The sequence below is a fragment of the Heterocephalus glaber genome, unplaced genomic scaffold (genome assembly GCF_053883595.1).
Source record: "Heterocephalus glaber isolate CG9 unplaced genomic scaffold, H.glaber_assembly_v1.0 deba00001687, whole genome shotgun sequence".
NCBI lineage: Eukaryota > Metazoa > Chordata > Mammalia > Rodentia > Bathyergidae > Heterocephalus > Heterocephalus glaber.
The window spans coordinates 16896078-16919249 of record NW_028258412.1 but is presented as its reverse complement, the minus strand read 5'-3'; the positions used below and the strand labels follow the sequence as shown (position 1 = coordinate 16919249).

Sequence of the window (23172 nt, the reverse complement as noted above, 5' to 3'; positions counted from 1 at the left end):
TTTTCACGGATCCTGTGAGGGCAGATTTGTTCCATCAAAGCAGAGCTTGCAGGCCTTAAGCATTTCTCCGCGCCCATGTCATTAGAAGGGTAGTTTAACGGGCACAAGGATTGCATTGGGGCAGTGCTTCTGGTAGTACCTGGCAGTTGGTCTGGTTTGGAACAGTTTGTCTTCTGTTTGGAAGCAGACAGCTAAAACAGATGGGCCTCAACTTCTCCAAAGCTATCAATTTTTTTTTTTTTACCATAGCAACCTATATGCCTTCTATCCCTATCTCAACAGTTACTGTTCATCTTCAGAAGAAGCTTTATTTAAGGAACTGGTAGCAAAATAAAAATAGAATACATGAAGTAACTCCTCAAAAGATTCTTACAAATAGGCAGCCTTTCATTTATTTACACATATATAATATACAGTCCAAATGGAAAATTAAATTCAAAGACATTTGAGATGAAAACTCGGCCATAGGCTCTCAACGCCACTTACTAGTTAGATGAATTACTACCAGATTCTAATGTAAACTATTTACATGATTAAGTGCTGGACTAGAAACTGGAGTTAAGTAGAAACATTTATTTCAGAGAAATGGAAATTCAATTAAAAATGTCCAGTTCTCTTCTGCATATTACAGTTACTAAAAATATAATCCCAAAATTTGAACACGTCTTCATTAAGCCCAGTCATAATTTATAATTTATAGAAAGAAGAAACTCAATGACCTAGTGCAGAGCCAACAGTCACTGGGCATGCAGGTTGTGAACAGTACAGGCCAATCTGTGCTGTGTGCTTTTTTCAGCTGGGTGTTGTGGAACAGCCCTATAATCCCAGCACTCTGGGAGGACTGAAGCAAGAGGATTGGAAGTTGGGCCCAACCTGGGCAATTTAACAATTTCATGAGACTCTCTCAAAATAAAAGATTAAAAAAATGTCCTGGGGACATAGCTTAGTGAGAGAAGGCCCGGAGTTCAATCTCCAATTAGAAAAGGCCCTCCAAAGCACAGATGCCTGGATCAACAACAAGAAAATGTGTCACTGTCCTACCAGAAGTTTTCCCATTGCTACTACTTGAATTCAGGTCCTCATGCTCCAAATCAACAAAATGCCAAATAGGATTCTTGCTTTCTGCATATCAGACTGATAAACAGCACACACTTCTACCAGGTCAGTTCCACACTCTGTGGCCTTCAGAGGAAGACATTATTGGTAGAGTTTTAAGTTCAAAGCCCAAGTCTGGCCTATCACCATGGAAAAGCAGCCCAGCAGATTGCTCACTGTCCTCCAAAGCCTATCTATGTCTTTCTTGTTGCTTAATCAGGGCCCATTCCACACTCAGATTAATGTCCTTCCCTGCCACTGTCTGATCCCAGTCTTTGCGTACTGCAAGTCAAACCATCCTTTAACACCACTGCAATGCTGGTATCTCCGATGTCCTTAGAACACTAGTAGTATAAAATATTTGCTAATTAGCTATATATTTTATTTTAAAGTAAGAAATCAGATCACTACTTAAGCTTTCAGTCTTAATCTAAACTCTGCAGCTCTGCCACTTTGTACTTGAAAGTTCAGCATCCTCAGATCCTGGTCTGTCACTACACTTACAGTAAGTATACTGCCACTTTATTTACATGTTGTTTCTCTGTAAGTCTGTGAGTGCCTCAAGTATAATAAGAGCAGTAATTTAATCATATGTACAAATTTGATGATCAGTCTTAGTACTTGCTACAATGGAACTGATTACCAAATGACTAACAGATATATTGGATAGGGAGGTAGGTAAGTGAATAAATGAAAGAAAAATAAACTAATGAACTGACTTCTTTGAAAAGAGATCCTTCTTTAGTCACCTCTAGGTTCCTCAGAAATAATGGGAACTTCTTTGCTCAAAGGAACAGAACTGATTAGAAGGATTAGCACATATATTAACTGACTCTAAGCTCAGATGGTTTACAAAGAATTATAATTCTTAACTGTCCCTGTAATCATATGATTTCTTTTATTAATGTAATTTCTATATGTAAAAATTCTAATTTCCTACCATAATACCATGATCCTAAAATGCACAGAAAACACACACATATATATTCTCTCTCTCTCTCTCTCTCTGTAAACTAACCTGATTAGATGAATAAAGTTTTATGGGCATTATTTTAAAACTCTGAACTAAAGAAATGTGTTTAATTCTATCCATTTCATAACATTCAGAAGGATTTATTAAATAAATGTAAAGCTGGGCATGGTAGTGCACAACTGCAATCCTAGAACTATGGGAGGCTGAGGCAGGAGGACTGTGAGTGTAAGCCCAGCCTGGGCAACTTAGTGACTTAGTGAGACCCTGTCTCAAAATAAAAAATTAAAGAAGGGACACGGATGTAGCTCAGTGGGATGGCCCTGGGTTCAATCCCCATTACCATGGGGGTGGGAGGCAATGGCGGTGAGGAAACATTTTAATGTTTGTAACTGGAACATTATGTTTATATTGTGTTTATAATGTTAATGTTTATAACTGGAATAACACTAATGAAAAGTCATCCAAGAAGTGCTACATACTACATTATCACTTTTTGAATCTTCTCAAGTACACATTTTTAAAGAACATGTGGAACCTCTCAAGAGCCGCCAACTTTAGTAGACAAAACTACAGAGAAATATCAAAACATTGACATAAAGTCCTCCCATTTAGTGAAACTTTTTATGTGTAGCTAGGATCAGACTCACCCCAAGTTCATCATCATCAGAATTATCAAAGATGTTGTCTAAGTCATGCAGGGAAGGTGCCAAATCTGTCACCTGTGTAAGGCTACTGGAGCCAGCTCTGCCAGCAGCATTATCCTGCCGGACATCTGCGGAAAGGAGCCAAAAGAGACGGAGTAAGCAGCTTCATCCAGCAAGAAGAAGTGAGGAGAGGACATGGATCTCAATGAACAAGATCTGCCTGTCAACTTTTTCCCTATGGTTTCAAATTTAGAGGCAATGATTTTCAAACATGTTTATCAGTTTTGAAAGGAACTGAAAAACAAACTATGAAAAATATATTAAAGGTGAGATCAAATTATTGCTGTAACAATAAGAATCTCCCTCACATTTTATTTTAGCAACAATCCAAGTGAGGCAAATAATCATTGTACACACCTGTTTTAGTAGCAGAACTGAAAATAGACATGGCATTTTTCCCATCAGGCACCGGCGTGGAATGACCTGGTGTAGTGACATCCTTGGTACCAAATCCATCCTCTGACTGTATAATAAATTCAGCCAAACAAAACACATGAACACCAACCCAAAGTGTGGAATATGAGGGAGAACACAAAGAATTAGAGGGTAGAATGGAACTTGTTATGAGCACAAGTATGATAAACCATGGTCTATGCAACCAAAGGAAATAAATGATATGTCCCTGCTCTGGAATTTAAACAGAACCAAGTATTCCCCCACTTCCCCCTCAGTCCTGTGAAGTATTCTGAGTCAATCAGTGGTTTTTTCCTAAACAGTACTGGTGGCATTTGATTACAGACCTGCCATCGTGTTAAAAGCTGCCTTTAGTAACATTTTAGATGCTGAATTATAGATCAAGCCTTCTGGATCTACACAGATCTCTGTAAAAAGAATCTAAAAAATCATTTCCTTCAACTACACTGGCCTCTTGTAATTGCCATACTTACTCTACTCTCAAGAACACCTCTTTAAATGGCCCAGTATTTTAGAATGTCTTAAAATTTAAGGTTAAGGACAGCAGATACACCTAGTACTCACTTTCATTACAATGGAACCAGTATAATTAATGCTGACAGCCTATGGATAGTACCCATAGATATATATAGGCATAGGTATAGCGTTCAATACAGTAAATAGGTGCTCAATGAATAGTAGATACTGTTATCAACATTTTTTCTTATATTCTGTGTATTTTGGAATAATATTTAGAAAGAAATAAGCAGGGAGCATAGGCCAACAAGAATTAGCATGAGAGGAAACATGCACTGTTCAAGCTATAGCCTGGAAAATATGCGGCTTCATTTATGTTCGGCTGACTTTTAAACAAAGGTGAGCCATGACATAAAAAGGAACAATATGCTGTTCAATACAATAGTACCAAGAGCATGAATATGGGGACAGAGCAATCAGGCAAGACTACTTCAAACATTCTGCCTCAAAAGTCTTCCCACACGTGTTGCATTGACATAGATAGAAACCCACACCATGCTACAGTCGCTCTATGTTAAGTGGTACCTTATTCTTTTTCAGGGAATCCTTCTCCGTCCCTTGTTTGCATTTCTTATTTGCTGTGAAGATGTATTTTATGTCACCATCCTCAAAGGTGTATGGGTCATTGACTTCTCCCAAACCGTCTCCAGGTTGTTGTGATAGAGGCAATGGGTCAAGGAAGTGGAGTGGCTGCATCTGGGGCTGCTTATCTTGCCAGATTTTAAACCGTTTATTAGGTTGTGCTAAGAGTCTAAAAGGGAAAATAAATGACGATTTAAATGAGATAAACAAGGCAAAATAATTTTTCAAAGAGAAGGATTTATAAGTTAAGGAATTTAAAAAATGAAATTAAAAAAATAATAAAAATTTAAAAATGAAACTTAAAAAACCTAAGAATTCAGCTACATCATGATTTTCTTTTCAAGATTATATTCACAATTAAATAAAACTAGTAGTCTCTGCCCAGAATATGTTTTTGTCTCCGATTCCATGACTTCCAATTAAAAGCACAGGTACTCAGGACAGACTGCCAAGATTTAAATTTCCTCTGTGTCTCTTACTAACTGCAAGACCCTAGTTTCCCAGTTATGAAATTAGCATACTAATATGGCTGTGATGAAGATTAAAAGAGATCATCTGTACAAAGGGTTTAGAAAAACCAGTAGATAGAAAGTAGTAAAAATATTATCAGTAGATTCACAATACATACATGAATATATGCAAAGCCTTGCTCAAAAGTGCCAAAATAGAAAGACAGCAATATGCAAAGTCTCATTAAGTTACATTTTGATTAATAATCAGCACATCAAAAATAAATTAAAATATACTAAGTGCACTAAAATGTCCTAAGTGTATTTAAATAATGACTTGTATGCTAAACCTCATGAGGCACAAAGTATTGTTCTGAGGTACTAGGGCCTGAATTCAGGCCCTCACATATGCTAGGCAGGCGCTCTACCACTGAGCTACTCCTCTAGCTTATTATTTAACTTTAAAAATTTTCCTATATGCAGAGAAATGGCACGGCCATTTGTTTATCATGCTTATGACTGCCAGGCACCTCTAAGGAGGAATTTATCTCTGCCAGCCCTGGCTTCTGTCCTGGAGTCCTATCCTGTGCCATGCAGCAATTGAGAAAAGTCTGGTTTCATTCTGGCCTGAAGGCTCAGCAGGGAGCCTGGAGAAGAGCCCTGACCCTTGTGGTGGGTGACAGGTGGGTGGCACAGGGAGTCACCTTACCTTTGCAGTGCAGTGCTCTCTGTGTTCACCTCCATTTTAGCATCGCATCTCTCGCCCTGCAACTCTGGAGGCCTGAACTCAGCATCGTCACTGGGTGGGAGACGAAAACTATGCCACCACTTATCTGATGACTCTGGGTTTGAGGGTCTAATTCCACAATATAAGGCTGTCTCGCTGACCTCTGCCATCAGAGGCAGTCTTTGGCCTACAAGGACAGTTCTGTCATCCAGGGTAGACAACTGCTGAAGTTCTAGCCCATTTCCATAGAGGGTTGGATTCACAGGGACAGATGGTGGGTCCAAACTCTCTGTTTCCTGACCTCGTGGCTGAGGGCTGAGTGTTGGTGGCAGGGGGGAAATAGGGGAATGAGGTGAATCCATAGGATTCAGATTCATTTGCTTGCTTGTATTTCTGGAAGGCACGGCCATTTGTTTATCATACTTCCGACTACTAGACACCTCTAAGGAGGAATCTATCCCTGCCAACCCTAGCTTCTGTCCTGGTGTATCTTGTTCCATGCATAACTCTTCAGCCACTGAGGGCCTATGGTGAAATGGAATCAAGGGTCTCTTTTGCAACTTGTCCCCTTTTTCTTGTCTTTCTGTTGTTTTGTGCTTAGAAGAAGCAGGAGGCGGTAAAGATGAAGATGATGGTCCTGCACTGAACCCTGGTTGAGATATTGTGGAAGGTCGATTGGGTCCTACTGCACAACGTTTGAAAAGTTTATGCCTAAAATGAGAGTTAAAATGAAGTCAACAAATATACAGATAAAAATAAATGCATCATTATAATGTTAGAAAAAAGGTACTTCTGACAAAGTCATACATTTCTACGCACACATTCAATAACTAATACATCTAAGGGTGGTGGGTTATTACATTTATAATGACTAAAATGCTATACATTTTGATAGAAAGTGAAGAATTAGTCACATACGACTCAGACAAAAATGGACTTAGGAGATATAAATTAATTATTGCTATCCTCTACAAAATTACTGATTCAAAAAAAGCTCAACTCTTTCTAATATGACATAAGGGCCTCAGATAACCTCACACTACATTTTAAAACTATAAGAATAGTCACAAAATCATGTGCTTAGAGAAAAAAAATTTTTCTATTTCTATTTTATAACACTCTTACTAATTCTAATATGGAATGGTTTACAACAGCTTACAGTATTTTAAATTGGGAAGAAAATTTCTCTGCGAGTCTCTCCAAAGTGTCAAAGTAAGATAATGAGAGTCAATCTTAAGAACATTTAATAGGATAAATACACTGAAACCTTATTTGCTGCTATGCCCAGGAGAAATGGGGCAAAAGACAGCTTGGGCTCTCCCAGGCCACACGTTAATATGAGGCAGAAATAAGCATACGAAACAACACACATACACAAATGCACCTGAACCAATATAAGCAAGTACACCAAGTCTGCTCACACCCTAGCACTCTTCTTGGCAAGCATGAGTGTGAAAAATGACTCGTTGAGGGCCCATGAGATGATGCCAAGGTTTAATCTGTACAACAAAGTTATATAGCAGGTCAGCCAGTACTTCCCAATATATAAATCACTCCCAGAGAAAAAAAAAAATAGAAGCTCTCCTGTGATGCAGCAGTAACTCTCTGAGGCCACTAGGGTGGCATTAAATTACTGCTGCATTGCACTAAATGATGCCCCAGTGGGCAGTAAAATGGATTTGTGTGGCATAATGGGATGGTTTAGTGGGACAGTAGGATGGCTGCCCTGCTCCACACAGCCATTAAATAGTACACAGAGTGGACCACTGCACAATGGGTTTGGTAATCCTACTGCAGATAATCTGAGAACACTCTTGCCCAAGTCTTTACTTCTCCCCCGCAAAAAATAAAATAAAAATTCTTGACTTTGAAGAAGGTTGTCTAAGCATAAAGTTATTAGGCAGTACAGGCAATGATGTGCTTTAAGCAACAAGGGCACAGTACCACAGTAACACATCTCATTGGAAAAATATCTTAATTATATTTTCTAAGGGTGTTTTTTTTTTAAAAAAACACAGGCTCTAAAAATCTTTTACATGACAACTTTCTGATTTGGATTTTCTCAGAGAGCATTTAACTGCACTAGTCCTTCTACAGATACTTTATGGCAGACTCCTCAAGGGAAGGATTTTTGTAAAATGCATAATCTTATAAAGTCAGATCCTTTCCACTGTACCAATTGATTCAGTTTCATTGCAAAATAGAAATGGGACTTTGTCTGTAGGCAACAGACTATCTTGGCGCATCTCTGAAAAGGAAAGAAACCTGACCAGAGCAAGCAACACTGAGACGAGGCGCAGAAGGCCCCAGTCACAAGACAGAGAAAATGAGTCAGGGCCAGACAGGGTAGGAATCCACGGTAGCTAAAAGAGTGAGGAGAGACTGTGACAGACATCTCAAAGGAAGCTACTGTAAAAGGCAGTTAACAGACTAGATCTAGAAAATGAAGAAAAATAAATGATTAAGTTTTCAGGCTGACAAAAGGAAACTGAGAAACAAAAACGATCACAACAGACAACTTGGTATGTGGGGAAATAGGTATGTCAATATTAAAGAGATTCCCTTTTCTTTTTTCCTTCTTTTTATTTTGCAGTGCTGGAGATCTAATCCAGGGCCTTGCAAATGTTAGGCAATGCTCTACCACTTAGCTCTCCCTCCAGCCACCACAGTATTTCTGAAAGTCACCCCTCAGAACATGTAAGACCAGAGCACAAGTGAGAAGCTGCATCTAGAGAGACCTCTTTGGAAGTAAAGGGAATGGTGCCCTGTATGCACAGCTGTAACAAAGCCCAAAGTTCTGAGAATATGAAGGAATAGAGCAATAATAGCAGAGCTCAAAAAGAAAAGCATGATTTATTTGTGCTACAAGTGTCCCTCAAATACTTCAAAGTACCTAATAAAATGTGATCTAATCTAGTAAAAAGAATCATTTTTAAGTGAAAAGAAATCCAGATTAAGAAAAATAAGATGAGGACACAAGTTAAATACCAAAATTTATATCCTATGTACTGGCTAAGAGTGGGTCATTACTTGGCTGTGAGTTGTCCATAAATCAATGCTAATAGAAAAATACCTTTTCTCGCATGATGCACACCAGTCTGGAGGCAAAATAAAACGTGTTCAGCTGCAACATACTACACCTATCCTACAACCAGAGAGAGATCTTTACATGAGGAAGGGGGTTTTCTTTCCTTCTTTTTTTTCAATGCTGGGGACTGAATCCAGGGTTTTGTATATGCTAAGGATACCACTCTACCACTGAGCTACAACCCCAGCCGTGAGAGGGTTCTTTTGTGGGGTTTTTTTGGGTTTTTTTGGTACTGGGGATCGAACTCAGGTCCTTGCACTTGCACAGCAGGCGGTGAAACCACTGCGCTAAATCCCCAGCCCCATGAAGAGGGTTCTTATTGAGCAAGCAACTTCTTCAAGGACATCCTCCTGGAAAAATCAACCATAAGTTTCATAAGGCTGCCATAACAAATGGCTGACTACTAAGGCAGAGCTTGATAAAGGAATCTTTGTATATATTCTTAGGTGGCATATGGACCATCTCCCTACCCTGAAGTCAGTTCACTAATAACACAGTGAGAACTCTTTATCTAAACAACAGAAATGAATGGACATCTTCTAAATATATTTATCTCAACTGAATTTTGTTCAAGTACTGAGCAGTACCAAATTTGAAAATACATACTTGAGAACCAGAGTTGGTGCTCTGCATTGACCAGAAAGTGAAAAACAATAAAGATGCACTCTGCCAGTCAAGTGAATTAGGGGATGAGACCTACATACACTTAAAAAATTTAAGAACCCTAATGAAAATTCATAGCAATATGATTCTTTATAATGAATAGTAAGTCAAGGGAATATCCTTGAAAAATGCAAAAACTCTCTACAGAAAACAATTTAGGGGCCTCCCCAAACACCTAAATGAATTAGCAATTAAGATACCATGAGTACAATAATTTTAGCTTTTAGCAAGTGTTACCAAATATCTGCTCCAGTCATCAACTATGCCATTTCTAACAACAAGAGAAACTGTCTACAGAAGGTCTACTTACTCAAAATTGGATTAACTCAAGCCTACCTATTTCCAATATGTACCTCTACTTCAACATTAACAGAAGTTAAGTAAAAATCATTTAAGTGCCTAGGGATTATTCTTTAGTTTCAGTTTTTATCTTTGTATGTTTTAGGCACGGTCTTGCCTAAGGCCTTATCCAGGCTGACCTCGAACTTGTGATCCTCTCACCTCAGCCTCTGGAGTGGTGCAGTTACAGATGTGCATCACCACTGAAAGCTTGATTACTTTTGAGGTAGTTAACCAGAAAAAATTTGTAGGACTAATTTGGTGACAGAGCCAGTTGTCTGATAAGCTCTTTCTGAGTCCCAACAATAAAACTGTGCCATCGGCATATAAGAAAAGACTATTTTCTTCTCTATTAACGGAGAAAGATTTAAAATAAAACAAAAAAGGACTCAGTGGTCTATAAGGCCAGGAAATAAAGCCAACAGCGTGTGCCATCATTCTCTTTCAACTACTTTTTTTGCTACTCACCTGGAACAAGAACAGCTGACTCTTTGGGTGGGATCCACAAAATCCCAAGTAGCAGGATTGTTAGCAGGCTCTTCTTCAAGAGTTGGAGTTGACATTTGGCTCCTCCTAAAAAGGTTAAAAATGTGACTGCAAACATGAGATAATACTCATTCCCCTGGGGAGAAAACTGTTAAAGACTTGAATACATCTTACATAGTAATGGTATCCTGCTGATATACAGGAGCAACTAAAAGAAAAAAAACAAAACTATCTGCTCTATGCAACAGGAGAATTTAAAATATCCATATTTAAGTTAAATGTATGTTTTAACATAAGTGTCATATATAGCAAGTGAACAACACCAGGTTTTATTAGTTGTTATTTTCAAAAGGACACCTAAATTATGTAGAAATAACCTGTATTTTAAATTACCACTTTTCACAGCATCTGCAAATTATACACTTATAGATTAGTAAAATTACTGTGAAATTCCTATAGCATTTACTAGCATTCCAAGCTAAAACTAAAAGAAAACAAAACTATCTCCGACAAGTCATTGATAACTGGTAACAAAAAGTATCCTCTATTATTACATAATGAAAGTAAGAACTGGGTCAGTCTGTGCATTGCTGATTTTATTACAACTGATACTGTCAAGTATCTCAATGGTGGCTCTACATGGAGTTTTCTTGTTCCTCACCCTCCCTATTTTCCTGGATTTCAAATCTTCCTATTTTGTGCAGGTAATAAAGGGCTAAAGTCTATTAGACCTGGGAGAGGTATAGGATTGATAAGGGTAAAAACCAAAAATGGTAAATGGGGGTAAAAAATCAATTTAAAAATTATCTAAGCTTACAAATAGAAATAAAAATATCTGTACCGATTATGCTAAAGGATCATTTCTGAGTGACCAGAGACATTTAAAATTCTAGAATGTAATATGATTCTCCATTGCAATTATTTAAACTTCTATCTATTACAACTTCAGCAGCTAAATCCACTCTTTGGGCAATAAATATTAAGTATGAATTTGCGAGAAAAAAAATGGGTCTAAAGGACAGCTTTTGAATCTGTATATAAAACTTTGAAGAGTAAAGAAATATTGAATTTTGAAGAGTTAAGAAATATTTAATTGATTTCTGCATGAGTGGAGTTCCTAGCAGTTACTGACAAGAATGTCTATATTCCTTCTGGTCCAGAGAATCAAGGCTTATTTGTCTGCTTATAGCAGTCAAAAAATTGCCATCTCACCTATATTAAAATAGATATGAAACTGTGTTATGTTTACATAAATCTTGGTAAGTGGAACAGCATTTATTGACTAATGTTTGTCACTACCACTTAGGCAATTATAACAATCAGCAGAAGTCTCTTCTTTGAATTGGTTTTCCCCCCCAAAAGTATGTTAAGGCAGACAGGCAAAGAAAGAAAGGGAAAGGAGGAAAGTTGGGTAGGGAGAGAAAATTATATGATTTTCTCAAAGCAACAAACAGCAGCTAATACACACCCTCTAACTGTCATGAGTTTGGTTATTATACTGTCATTTAAAACATAAGACCAGTGTAAAATAGTAAATTGGGAAGCATTCATTAACTAGTATACAAAGGAAGACCAAACCCATTGATCACCCTGACAATCAGGACAAATCTTCAAGCTGTTCCCTGCTGGGAAATGTCACATCACTACATGCCAACCTTTAGATGATCACCAGGAACTACACAAATCCCTTGTATAACCAAATCAAACAAACTGTATGTCTAGATTTTAACTTCTTTGTTTTGAATTTTATTCTATTAAGTTTAAAAAGATGAAACAATTATTCGACATCCTCAAGTTTGGTCACAGTAGTGTGACTGTCCCTCTTCATGCGGCTACCAAGGAGACGGTTACTAAACCAAGATTCAGACCTAATAAAAAACATACTTGGACTGGGTTCTGTTGAGGATGCATTCCTTCCAGACTCGATGGACCATATGATTGTGGAGTTTTGGAGGAATCCTCCCTGATCTCTTTGGACTTTGCATAGTTATCACTCCCCCGTCTTGGGAACCTAGGTGACTGGTAGCACTTGGCATACCTCCACTCTCACCTGGAAGACAAAGGCAAGTGGAACGTTAGGGTTTTCTGGTACATGACCTGTATTTTAAAATACACATTATAATTGTTGAAACATATTTATGTAGCTTTTTCTCTAACCCCTGGCAATCATACTATCTGTAGCAATGAGTAAAATTTGGATACGGGTGTCTTAGCCCCTCCCCAACTCTGTCTTTATGATTCTTTGTGCTCTCCCTAAAGCAGCCGATCTGATCAACACTCACATCTATCAGGGAACAAACGTACAGAGACATTCCTGCCCAACATATACCGAATATAACTCATAAAGAAGGAATCATAGTTATCATATTAAAGATGAAAACATGCAAGGATTGTTTTGAATTTTTAAAATTAAGCACAAGTAAGTTTCAAGTCAAAACAAAGCAGCAGAGGGAGATATATGCTCATTTAACTAAATGGTTGTGTAACAACAGCACACAGTGCCCAGGCAGGAGAAAACACTTAACAGAACAAAGCTTTTAACAAAGTCAAATTTCAAATTTGTGTATGGAACTGTTTGTTTCCATGCCTGACACTATGAAAGCTTGGTACTAAAATACTGAAAAGGGTTGTCTTGACATTTTATGTCAACAGATTAAAAATGCACTGGTTTCTCTCTAATAAGTTCACCGTTTTTCCAGCTACAGTTGATACATAATCCATTTGTTTTGACTATATTCACTATGACCAGTGATGATACTGATTACTTTATTACTTCTATCTCCTACAAGACACACACTAAAGTCACTTTCTAACATTAAATTCTGATTCAATTACTTTCATCTGTTTGATTTAATAAATATGAGTTTTATTCACAATAGAACAACGGTGCAAAACATCTTGACCAAAACAGTCATTTACGCACTCTGGAAAATCTCTACTCTTATCTGAAAAAGAAAGAAGTAACCATATAACACAAGCTAAATATTCTTCCTATCAACGCGATAGTCATTAATTAGACTGAATGGTTAGGCCCACCTCCAGTTTTAACAACAAAACCCATGTATAATAGGTAAGTGAAACAGGAAGAAAAGGTCCAAAGGGAAAGGAGAAGGGGGAGATGGAAGGGAAAGGAAAGAAGGGAAAGGAATAAATATGAGAAAAGGAAAAATCAGAAATGAAGTCCTTTGTAAACAGGGATGGGGTAGAGGGATTGAAGGCAGGGCAGAGGAATGGGGAAAAAATAAGAACCAAGATATATCATGTAAAGGTACAAATTCCCAATGATGAATATCATCATATTGTATACCTAAAATGTACCAATAAACTTAATTTTAAAAATCAAGAAAAAAAAACCCAAACACGTACATTCTTAAGAACTAGAGACTTCCTATTCTCCAGAAAAGTACTGTTACAAGACAAATGAGATAAAGGAGACAAGAAATTTGGTCTTTCATTCTGTTTTATTTTAAAAGTTTTCTGGTTTGGCTCATCATGCAAAAGAATTCATTTCAACTTTACAATTGGTTTTCAAATGCCTATGATAAAAACCAGGCAAGGTAAAGAAGTAGAAGTATATAACAAGCCTTTCGCCCCCAAACATGCTACAAAGCATCTAAAGAGATCACGGGTCATGGTATCAAAAGGGAATAATTTATGACACAAAACAGAGAAGACAGAGGAACACAAGCCACAGAGGCTTTGCTGATTAAAGCAGGGTTAATGCTTCTCAGTAGCACTTAATGACTGAACTAAAATGTGGGTACTAACTTACATGGAATTAAACAAGGCTTATACTCCAAGCTGTTAAATGCATGCTGAACGTTGTTACCTCCAATTACCTCCATATATCAAAAATAACAGGTAAGTAGGTGTACCTATCCAAAGAAGGCATGAATAATTTCACTAAAACTATTTGTCCCTCCCAGGCTCGCTGATAATCTACGAAACTCAGCCTTAGGGTTTAGGGGGCAAAGTAATCTACTCTGTCCCTGTATCTAGGAAACCACGGCGATGTTTGATGTTAGAATGACAAGGCTGACCAGGAGTCTTTTTTTATGAGTCCTAAACTGTCACTCAATATGCCATAACCTGAAAATTTGGGCAAAGTCATTTTACTACAGAGATACCATAACCTTTTATTCAGTTTATTGGAGAAAATGAAGCCACATCAGGGGATTTATTTATTTAAGGCCTAGCACAATACCATATATAGAGGTAAAGGAGAAGGAATCTGAACCTCTAGAGTTGTGAGGTCCACAATGAAACTTACCAAAAACAAAACCTCTCTGTTTAGAACTGTGAAATTTAGACTTCTTAACTGATGAGAAATCAAGGCATCATGTACACAGCAGGCCTTATACAAATTTCACTAAGTACCCAGCAAACAGATACAACAAAAAAGGATAAAAACTTAATAATGTAGTGCAACTGTTAAAAATTAAAACTCTAAAATGAAAACTCAAAATACCAGTAATTTAATTATTTATATTATTAGATCTCTGTGATCATTACTGAAAAAGTATTTTTTCTTTTTTAATTTAAAGTAACTGTAATAAAAATTGATGATAATCCCTTTGAGAAAGGATTGTCAAAATTCTTTGCTCTATTGTATTAGACCTGGACATAAGGTCATTTCTCACTATCTGTGCAGGATCATTTCTAGGACACACCACAAATACCAAAATTGATGACAGCTTGAGTCCCCTACAGAAAATGATGCATTGTTTGCACATAACCTATATACATACTCCTGTATCCTTAAATTATCTCTAGATTATTATAATATGTAACAATGTAACTACTGCATAAACAGGAGTTGTACTGTATTCTATAGGGAACACTGACAAAGAAAAGAAGTTAGCACATGGTTCAGTACAGATGTAATTGTGTTTTTTTGAATATTTTCGATCTGCAGTTGGTTGATTCCACAGAAAAGTGACCTGTGAACACAACAGAGCCAACTGTACATTTTCTTCACAATCTCAGGAACTACAAGACTTTTTAAAACAGAGACTCTGTTTCCCTGTCTCCCATATAGCATCTGAGTGACTCCTTCTAAGTGACTTAATAATGTGTGCTGAAACTGGAGTATTGACTATTGCTCTAAACTTTTTAAATTACCACCTGTATATTACTGTATTATTTACCAAGAACTTTCATGTATACTATCTAATTCTTATAACAACCCTGTAAGGTATGTATTTAACAGAAAAGGAAACAGGTTTAGAAACACCTGAACCAGAAAAACCTGAGAATTAAATAAGGTCATTCACCTTGTGAAAGGTACAGGCAGGTTTTAAAACTAAGTCTGTTGAATCACAAAGTCTACGCTTTCTCCCAATATGTTCATCAACCATTAATATTTTGTGAATGCCTATTACATGACAAGGAGCATGCTAGAAACTCTGAAACAGTATCTTATTTCTCACAGAAATGACCATGTAAGTGTGTATCATGTTAGATGGTTTGTTTTCAGTTTAGCAGATTTAGCCAAGATTTCATTTACTCTGATGTTCCTACCATCATGGCCCACATTAAATGTTCATAAACAATCTCATTTCAGCTCAAGTATGATAAGTACACTTTCATTAGTGGTAAGATTTCCAATTATAATGAGATCAACTACAAAAAGTTAATACAGGAAATACACTACAATCAAGCAAGAAAGCAGGCAAAAATACTCCCAAATTTAAACAATTTCTATATTTTTCCATGAAAGACTATTCAAATTGTCAAAGTTTTGACATATTATTAATATCTATTATTAATGCAGACATTACTGACAGTATTAACTGACAAAGCATTAACTCAGAGCTCCTAGCTGCTACTATTAACTTTATAACAGGTAAAGAATTATCCAAGACGTGTCCTTGGTTAGCAATAATCATTTAAGCAAAAGCTTCAACCATTTTCTGGTTTAGAGATCTTCATTTGTTTTTTGTTTTACATACTGTTTCCTGTGTGTATAAACATGGGCACAAGTGTACAACTTACATACTGCCTCTATATGTGTAAATATGGACATACATGTAAAGGATTAGACACGTGTGCAAAACTTATGAGTAACAAGACAGTTCAATTAGAGTAAAAACTAACATAGGTATGGGCATAATTAAAATTCTGAAGCACACAAATTCTGCTTGTTTATAATGTTTCTTCTTCATTCTGTAAAATCCCTAGGTTATTCTATGACTACCATCTCTTCCACCAGGAATTTTTCCATGTTGCTCACCTGTTCCATGACAGTGGAACCACATGGCTTTCTAGGCTCTCCTCCACCCAGGACACTCCTGCATTATACTCACCAATGACAGCCTGTTCGGGAGAGGTGGGAGGGGTAAGAGGCATCCCACAGTTACTGGGGTCCTTCACGCTACCAAGGCCCTGTTGCCCAACGGTGATATGGCCTCCAGCACTGGCAACACTCTGAGGAACTGGGATGTCATTCTGAGAGATCAAAACAAAAGCTGATGGGTACACCATCCGAACACCACCTGTGAGGGAAGAGTAAGAGGGCTGGGCCTGAGAATGAGTTCACACAAGACTGCCAACTTCACTATTTCAGTGGTCAGGGTCAAAGCTCAAAGGGAAAGTGAAGTGCTGCCAAAAGTGCTATGTTTCATTCTTTTCTAAGTTAATAGCTGCCTGAACATGTGTTCCAACATGATGATAATAGCATTTGGAATTCAGGGACCAATGGTGCTTCAGGCAAGATACCTACTCAGCATATACCACTGTGTCAAGAGAATAAAAAATAAGATGGGAAAATTATGGAGACTGTTTCTGATGAATCTGAATGATTATCTTTTAAATTAAGGAAGATGAAGACAGAATGAAGTTCTTTGGGCAAAGTATTTTCTCTTACCAACAATTACTTCAACTGCCACAGGGAAATCATCATCGTATCCCAATTCCTCTTCCTCTTTTGATTCCTCTTTCTTTTTTAGCACCATCGGGTAGAAATACTGCCATTCCTCAATCAACTTGCGGGTGGCTGGGTCTGACATCTTGTATGCTTGGCCTGTCAGCGTTCCATTTAAGCCGTAAGGACTTACCAGTACTACAGAGGGGAAGACAAATATTATGCTACACATTAGAGGGATAATTTCTACTTACACATGATACTACATACATGGTAATTTTACGCTAGAGCAGTGATGGTGAACCTTTTAGAGCTTTCAATGATAACAAACAGCCGCTGAGGCACATGTGCCATAAGTTCTCTACCACTGGGTTAGAGCATGGCCCCACTTAATGCACACTGCTCTTTATTTCCTAATGTCTTTTAAGATATGATTTTTAAAGTTTTATTTTAGTGCTTATTATTATATGCCTCTCAAGTCACATCAATTTTTAAAGGAAATCAATAGGCACAGTATTACACTATCAACTATATTAACACACAATATATAAACTATCATTAAAAGCTATATATATCTGCTTAGTAACAGATTATATAGTGTGAACTTAGGTTTTCCCATAACAAAAGAAAGTCAGTACATATACCCTACATCTGCCTAGAACATTCTGCCTGTGGTTCCTGAGACTTCTTAAATGCTTGTTGTAATCAATGAACAATACAGTCTAAATACAACTTCTAATACCAGAAATAACTTAATGTACATACCTTGAACATATGCTTATAATTTTAGTTATGATTGCTTTGGAGGTCTATGGATGAAGTAACTGCAGGTAAAACTTATTTAACTCAGAGGATGGAAATGAAAGCCCTTCTATTTTCTTTCAGTTCTTGACCTGGATGTCATTTTCACTGAGTTAGACACAAACATATAGCTAACATGTTACTGTGAATAGCCTTGCCAGTTCATGGCCTCAGGTGAGTATCTCAACCTTTCCAATAATACTTTCTGGGGATAAAGGTCACTTTTTTCTTAATCTTAAATTTTAAAAAAGTTTGCCTAGTTATTAAGTGGAATGTTCTTTTTTGTTGACTTTTCTTTTTTTCCAACAGTTGGATATTTCAAGAGTCAAGTAGCTGTAGACATCACATATTTCATGGAGTCTTTCCGAAGTTCCTGGTATTCCCAATGTATCTCTTTCCTTACTTAAAAAATTTAGAAAGATCTCTTCCTTATGACTAGTAATTTCTTCTGTTATTACCATAAATAAATGTTTTTAAGTGATAGAGTCTAAGATAAAGTCAAATGATCTTCTAAACTTTGCTAGTCAAGGAAAGAGTATTTTAATTACTCCTAACAATCCATAATAGCATGTACAGTACAACTTGTAAAAATATGCTTTGAAAATTGGGTTGTTTTGAATTGAAATTGGTAGTTCATACATTAAAAAAGCCTGGCTGGGCAAGACGGCTATCCATTTGGTGGCAGTGGCGGCAGGGCAGAGAGCAGGAACAGTGCCATTCACTCACCTTGAAATGGTGCAGGTGAAGACTGAGCCATGTGTATATGCGCCTCATTGATCAAATAGATAGGCTGGTGCTGGGCAATCTCCACACTGGTGCACACATTACTTTCTCCATGAAGAAAGAATGTGAAAGCACAGGACAAATGCTCACTAAAAAAGAAGGAATGAGAAGTTCATTGTGTACCAAGGTAGGAAGGGGGTGGAGAACAGGAGCTACAGATGAGATGTGGCTCTACTTTACCAGCCACCTGGCAAAGCTGACCTCTAATCAACTGTGGGGAAAAGCAAAACGAAACCTTCTAGTTCACTGTACATAAATAATAAAACAAAATCACATTGTCCTGTGTTTGTTAACAGACTAAAGTTGCCCGATAAATCTTAAAAACTAAGAATGATGCATTCTGAACTTTTCAAAGTTACTGTGCAGAATGCTTCTTATTTTATTTGCATAAAATCTAAATCCTATATTCCTAAAAACAAAAAGAAAATCACTAAATTTTTCTACTTTCTCAATGCTCAGCACATGACAAGCAGTCAAAACTGTTAAGCCAAACAGGGATTTAGGAAACTAAATTCAAAAAGGTTTACTTTTTAAAAAGTGGCTTATGATGGGCCGGGGATTTAGCTCAGTGGTTTCGCTGCCTGCTGCGCAAGCACAAGGACCAGAGTTCAATCTCTAGTACCAAAAAAAAAAAAGTGGCTTAGGAAAAAGATCAAAAGGCAACCCCAGAGATGAGTCTCAACTGGCTTTTAAGTGATTCTAGAATAATGACATAACAGATTTTGTTTATATTTCACTTAATATAACATCAAATTCACAAGCTTAAAATATTATAATAAGGTTAAAACTGTTGACTTATTTCAGCATTTAGATCTTTGATCTCTTTTGATTTTATTTTAGTACATAGTGAGACATAGGAGTCTAGATTCAATCTTATGCATGTGGATAGCCAGATTTTTCTCAGCATCATTTATTAAAGAGGTTATCTTTTCTCTAGTGTATGTTTTTGGCCTCTCTGTCAAAGATCTGATAGCTGAATGTGCCTGGGGATAAACAAAATGTAGTATTTATACACAACAGAGTATTACTCTGCCATGAAGAAGGATAAACGTGAGTCATGTGTAGAAAAATGAATGCACCTTGAGACCATAATGTTAAGTAAAATAAATCAAACATAAAGCTTAAATATTATACGGTTTTCCTTATATGAGAAAGCCAAACTACAAATAAAGAGCAAAACCAAAGATAATAGAAGCAGAGAAACAGATCTTTTTCAAATGGGTAGCAGATTAAAGGGGGAGGGCAGAGGCAAGGGAATGAAAAAAGAATTGAGATGCATTACATTCATGTACCAACTCCTTGCAAGAAATGTAATCATTATGTACTATAAACATGTACTAATAAAAACTGGAAAAAATTTTTGATCTAAAAATAGTAATGAAGCGGTCAGAGATTTAGCTTAGCAGCACCCCACCTGCCTTGCAAGCACAAGGTCCTGAGTTCAATCCCTGGTACAAAAAAAAAAAAAAGTAATGAACGACACTATTGTATACATAAATTCTCAATATATAATTGTTAATGTAATATAGTCTCTAAATGGGCTGTTAGTTGGTATTTCATTTTTAAAATTTGCTTCTGACCGCAAAATTTTACTGAAACATTCTACTTTCCTATTTTCCACACAAATAAATAGCTAAAAACTGCTACAAATGAAGCACCATGGAGAAGAATCATTCCTAAGTCATTACAGTGGTGCACTCTCTCCTAGCTGTTAGCTCTGGCCTAAGGCCACTTACAGCACAACCCATTCCTCACACAGCTCACAAGCACATCTGCCTGGTGAAACAAAAGCATGTTACTAAACAAGGCCAGGCAAGCACCATTTAAAAAGTCATCTCTAAGATGTTGGTTCTGTTTAAAAGTTCTCTAAAATATCATAAAGTCTACTTCAAGTACTACTCAAAAAGTAAATTTTGTTTCAAGTATGAAATTGATACTTTAAGGAAAAATTAAAATGAAAATAATTAAAATGTGGCTATCACACAGTGAAGCGTATATATATTCGTCCTTGTTGTGTTTTAAAACACAACATTTTTTGTTTTATTAGAATGTGAAGTTTCACTAGTAGGAAATATGGCCCTGGTATTTGATTATTTAGTACAATAAAAGAAAATAGTGACTAACATTTTGTAAGAATTTAAAGATTATCCTTGACACCATACTTCTAAGTTTCAAGTTCACAAAGAATGGAAAGTATACATAATTTAAACATAAACAGGTATAAAACCATATCAACAGTAAAAATATGCTGTCCTGTATGAAAGTGACAGTAGAAACACATTATATTCAACACAACATTTACAGCAAGTAGCAGAAACAAAACACAGTTTTACCCATTGTGGACTGGCTTTCATTTGTAAATTTCAGCCAGTGGGTTAGTGTGATTCATCCTTATTTATGCCCACTTCCCCACGTAATCAAGGGCTTGGCTTGTATATTTACAAGAAGCCAGTGGGAGTTACACAGATGGAGTGTAGCCTCGCAATGTTCTCTCAACACTGATTCCCAACTGTGCATGAGAATAAATGCACCAACATTTATCTATCAACTAATAAGTGCAAAGAATGGCGCAAGGAGCTAAAGTGACATTAAGTGAAATATGACCCTTGTCCAAAAGGAACATACACACTAGCTAGAGACCATTATGAACACGTATGAATAAAATAAAGCCAGGCACAAACACAGAAACAGAAATAAAATCAAAATGCCATAGGAAGTCTAAAATGCAATGATTTCTTCAATGTAGAACACAGAAATAAATGCTTCAGGAAGACAAGAACAAATGAACAAAGGGTTTCGGGGGTGGGAGGGCAGGAAGTAGATTTAGTTAAAAGCAGCATATACTTTGGAAATTCTAGACAGGAATGATGTGACATGACTGGAAAGGAGTCTAAAAAAGTCAGAAGCCAACCTTTGGGACAACAAAAATGATTTCTATGTGTAAAGTAAGAAGGAACCAATTTATGGGTTTAAGAGAGTAAGCTGAATCTAAAGAGCTATTGTGAAAATTTTAAAACAGTACTTATTTGTATTTGTTATGCCCCCCAAAACAAAGAACTGAAATGAATAAATGGAAAAAGAACTGAATCAGTGGGGGGAGTCCCCCAAGCCCAGGGGCACTGTACCACTAAAGTACAAGCCCAGCCCCTTCTTCTTGAGACAGAATCTCACTAAGTTGCCCAAGTGGCACCTGAATTTGCAGTCCTCCTAGCTCAGCCTCTCAGAAGTGCTGCTAAGATTACAAGCATGGGCCTGTGCCCAGCCAAAGACCTATTTTCAATATTGGTAATTTTGAAAGGAAAATATCTTTTTACTTTTTTAAAATGTCTTTTTAAAAGAGACAATCAGAACAAGATACCAAAAAAACCCAAGTTAGAGCAGAAACAGTACAGAGGGCACCAGTAACTGTATACTTCTGGCAAGGTACTGCATCCCTCTGGTGACAGTTTCCTCATAGGTAAAGGCAACCATTAGCACAGATTGCAAAGCCCCCAGAGGCTCTGATATGGGGGTGTGGACAGGGGTTCCTTTCAGTTCTCAAATGATGCGGCTGCTGTTCCTGGCCCAAGGACCACACTCTCAGAAGCATTGGATTTGATGGTACCTAGGTCTTTCTCTAGCTATTAAGCTCTGTATTTTTTCTAAGATTACATGAAACAAGAGGTGAAAGACAACAGTACTGACGCTAGGACACAGAATTCCCCTTGGACCTAACAATACCACTTCTAAGAATTTATCCCACAGATAAAACTATTTAGCAGTTAGTGATTATAGCATTCCTCATAGTAAAGGGAGAAAGGAACCAGACTATCTATCAAAGGAAGATCTCTTAACTGAACTTTAGTATGCCCCTACACAGTAATACTATGTAGCAACTTAAGAGGAAATGATCATACTAACTTGGGAAAACTCCAACAAAAACATACACAAAAGGAAACATAGTTCAAAACAGTAGAAATAATATGCTCTCATTTTCATTAAATGCTGAATGAGGAAATGTATACATACTTTATGCTGGCATAAAGTTTTTCTGGAAAAACACACTTAAAAGCATAGCGATACTGGCTGACATTGGAGAATGAGGGAGCATGACAAGGTGAGAAAGAGATCATGCACGATATTCATTCATTCATTCATTCATTCATTTAATGTGGACCCTGTGTCACACAGAAAGCAATGGAGGCAAGATCAGAGGAAGCCCCTGCCTCCCGTCCTCGTGCAGTGTGCTAGGTGGCCCAAGTGAGGAGCGTGCTAGAGGAATCATGATGCTTCATCTTGTTGTATTTGGTCTTCACTGTGTCCTGCTGAGATCATGTTGATCCTGTTTCTGTATCCAACATACTGGTTAGCAGATTGGCAAGCCATCAGTACATTTGTCTATGGCATTGTTGAAATGGTGAAAAAGACCATACTGAGGACAAAATTCTGTGTCATCTCATCAGATTACTTCCAAGCTACAAATTCACCAGTGTTGTCATCTATTTACTGTATCTTGTCTACACTGGATAATCTAAAAGATTATGTCAGATGTCTTGATAATAACTGCCATGCTTTTCTGATAAAAAAGGAAAACTGAGGTGGTTCCATACAAAGTCCAAACTCCCTCTTTTTAAAGATGAGAAAATAGGGCTTAAGAGAGCTTGTCTTGCTCAAGAACATTCATAGAGCACAACTGGCAGGCTTGAAATTC

At 37.1% G+C, this 23172-nt stretch overlaps 1 protein-coding gene across 3 annotated transcripts in view; it reads right to left on the bottom strand.

The window, feature by feature from the left end:
* Med13l (mediator complex subunit 13L) overlaps positions 1 to 23172 on the bottom strand; it is a 290519-nt gene that overhangs the window by 38697 nt on the left and 228650 nt on the right. For all 3 annotated transcript variants that reach the window (XM_004843720.4, XM_004843721.4, XM_087198565.1), the window contains 9 exons: positions 18426 to 18571; positions 16902 to 17096; positions 16342 to 16530; positions 11921 to 12086; positions 10019 to 10123; positions 5443 to 6171; positions 4228 to 4453; positions 3130 to 3235; positions 2716 to 2840 (listed from right to left, as the gene is read on the bottom strand). In XM_004843720.4, the coding sequence (XP_004843777.1) occupies positions 2716 to 2840; positions 3130 to 3235; positions 4228 to 4453; positions 5443 to 6171; positions 10019 to 10123; positions 11921 to 12086; positions 16342 to 16530; positions 16902 to 17096; positions 18426 to 18571 (1987 nt within the window). The remainder of the gene's footprint in view (positions 1 to 2715; positions 2841 to 3129; positions 3236 to 4227; positions 4454 to 5442; positions 6172 to 10018; positions 10124 to 11920; positions 12087 to 16341; positions 16531 to 16901; positions 17097 to 18425; positions 18572 to 23172) is intronic.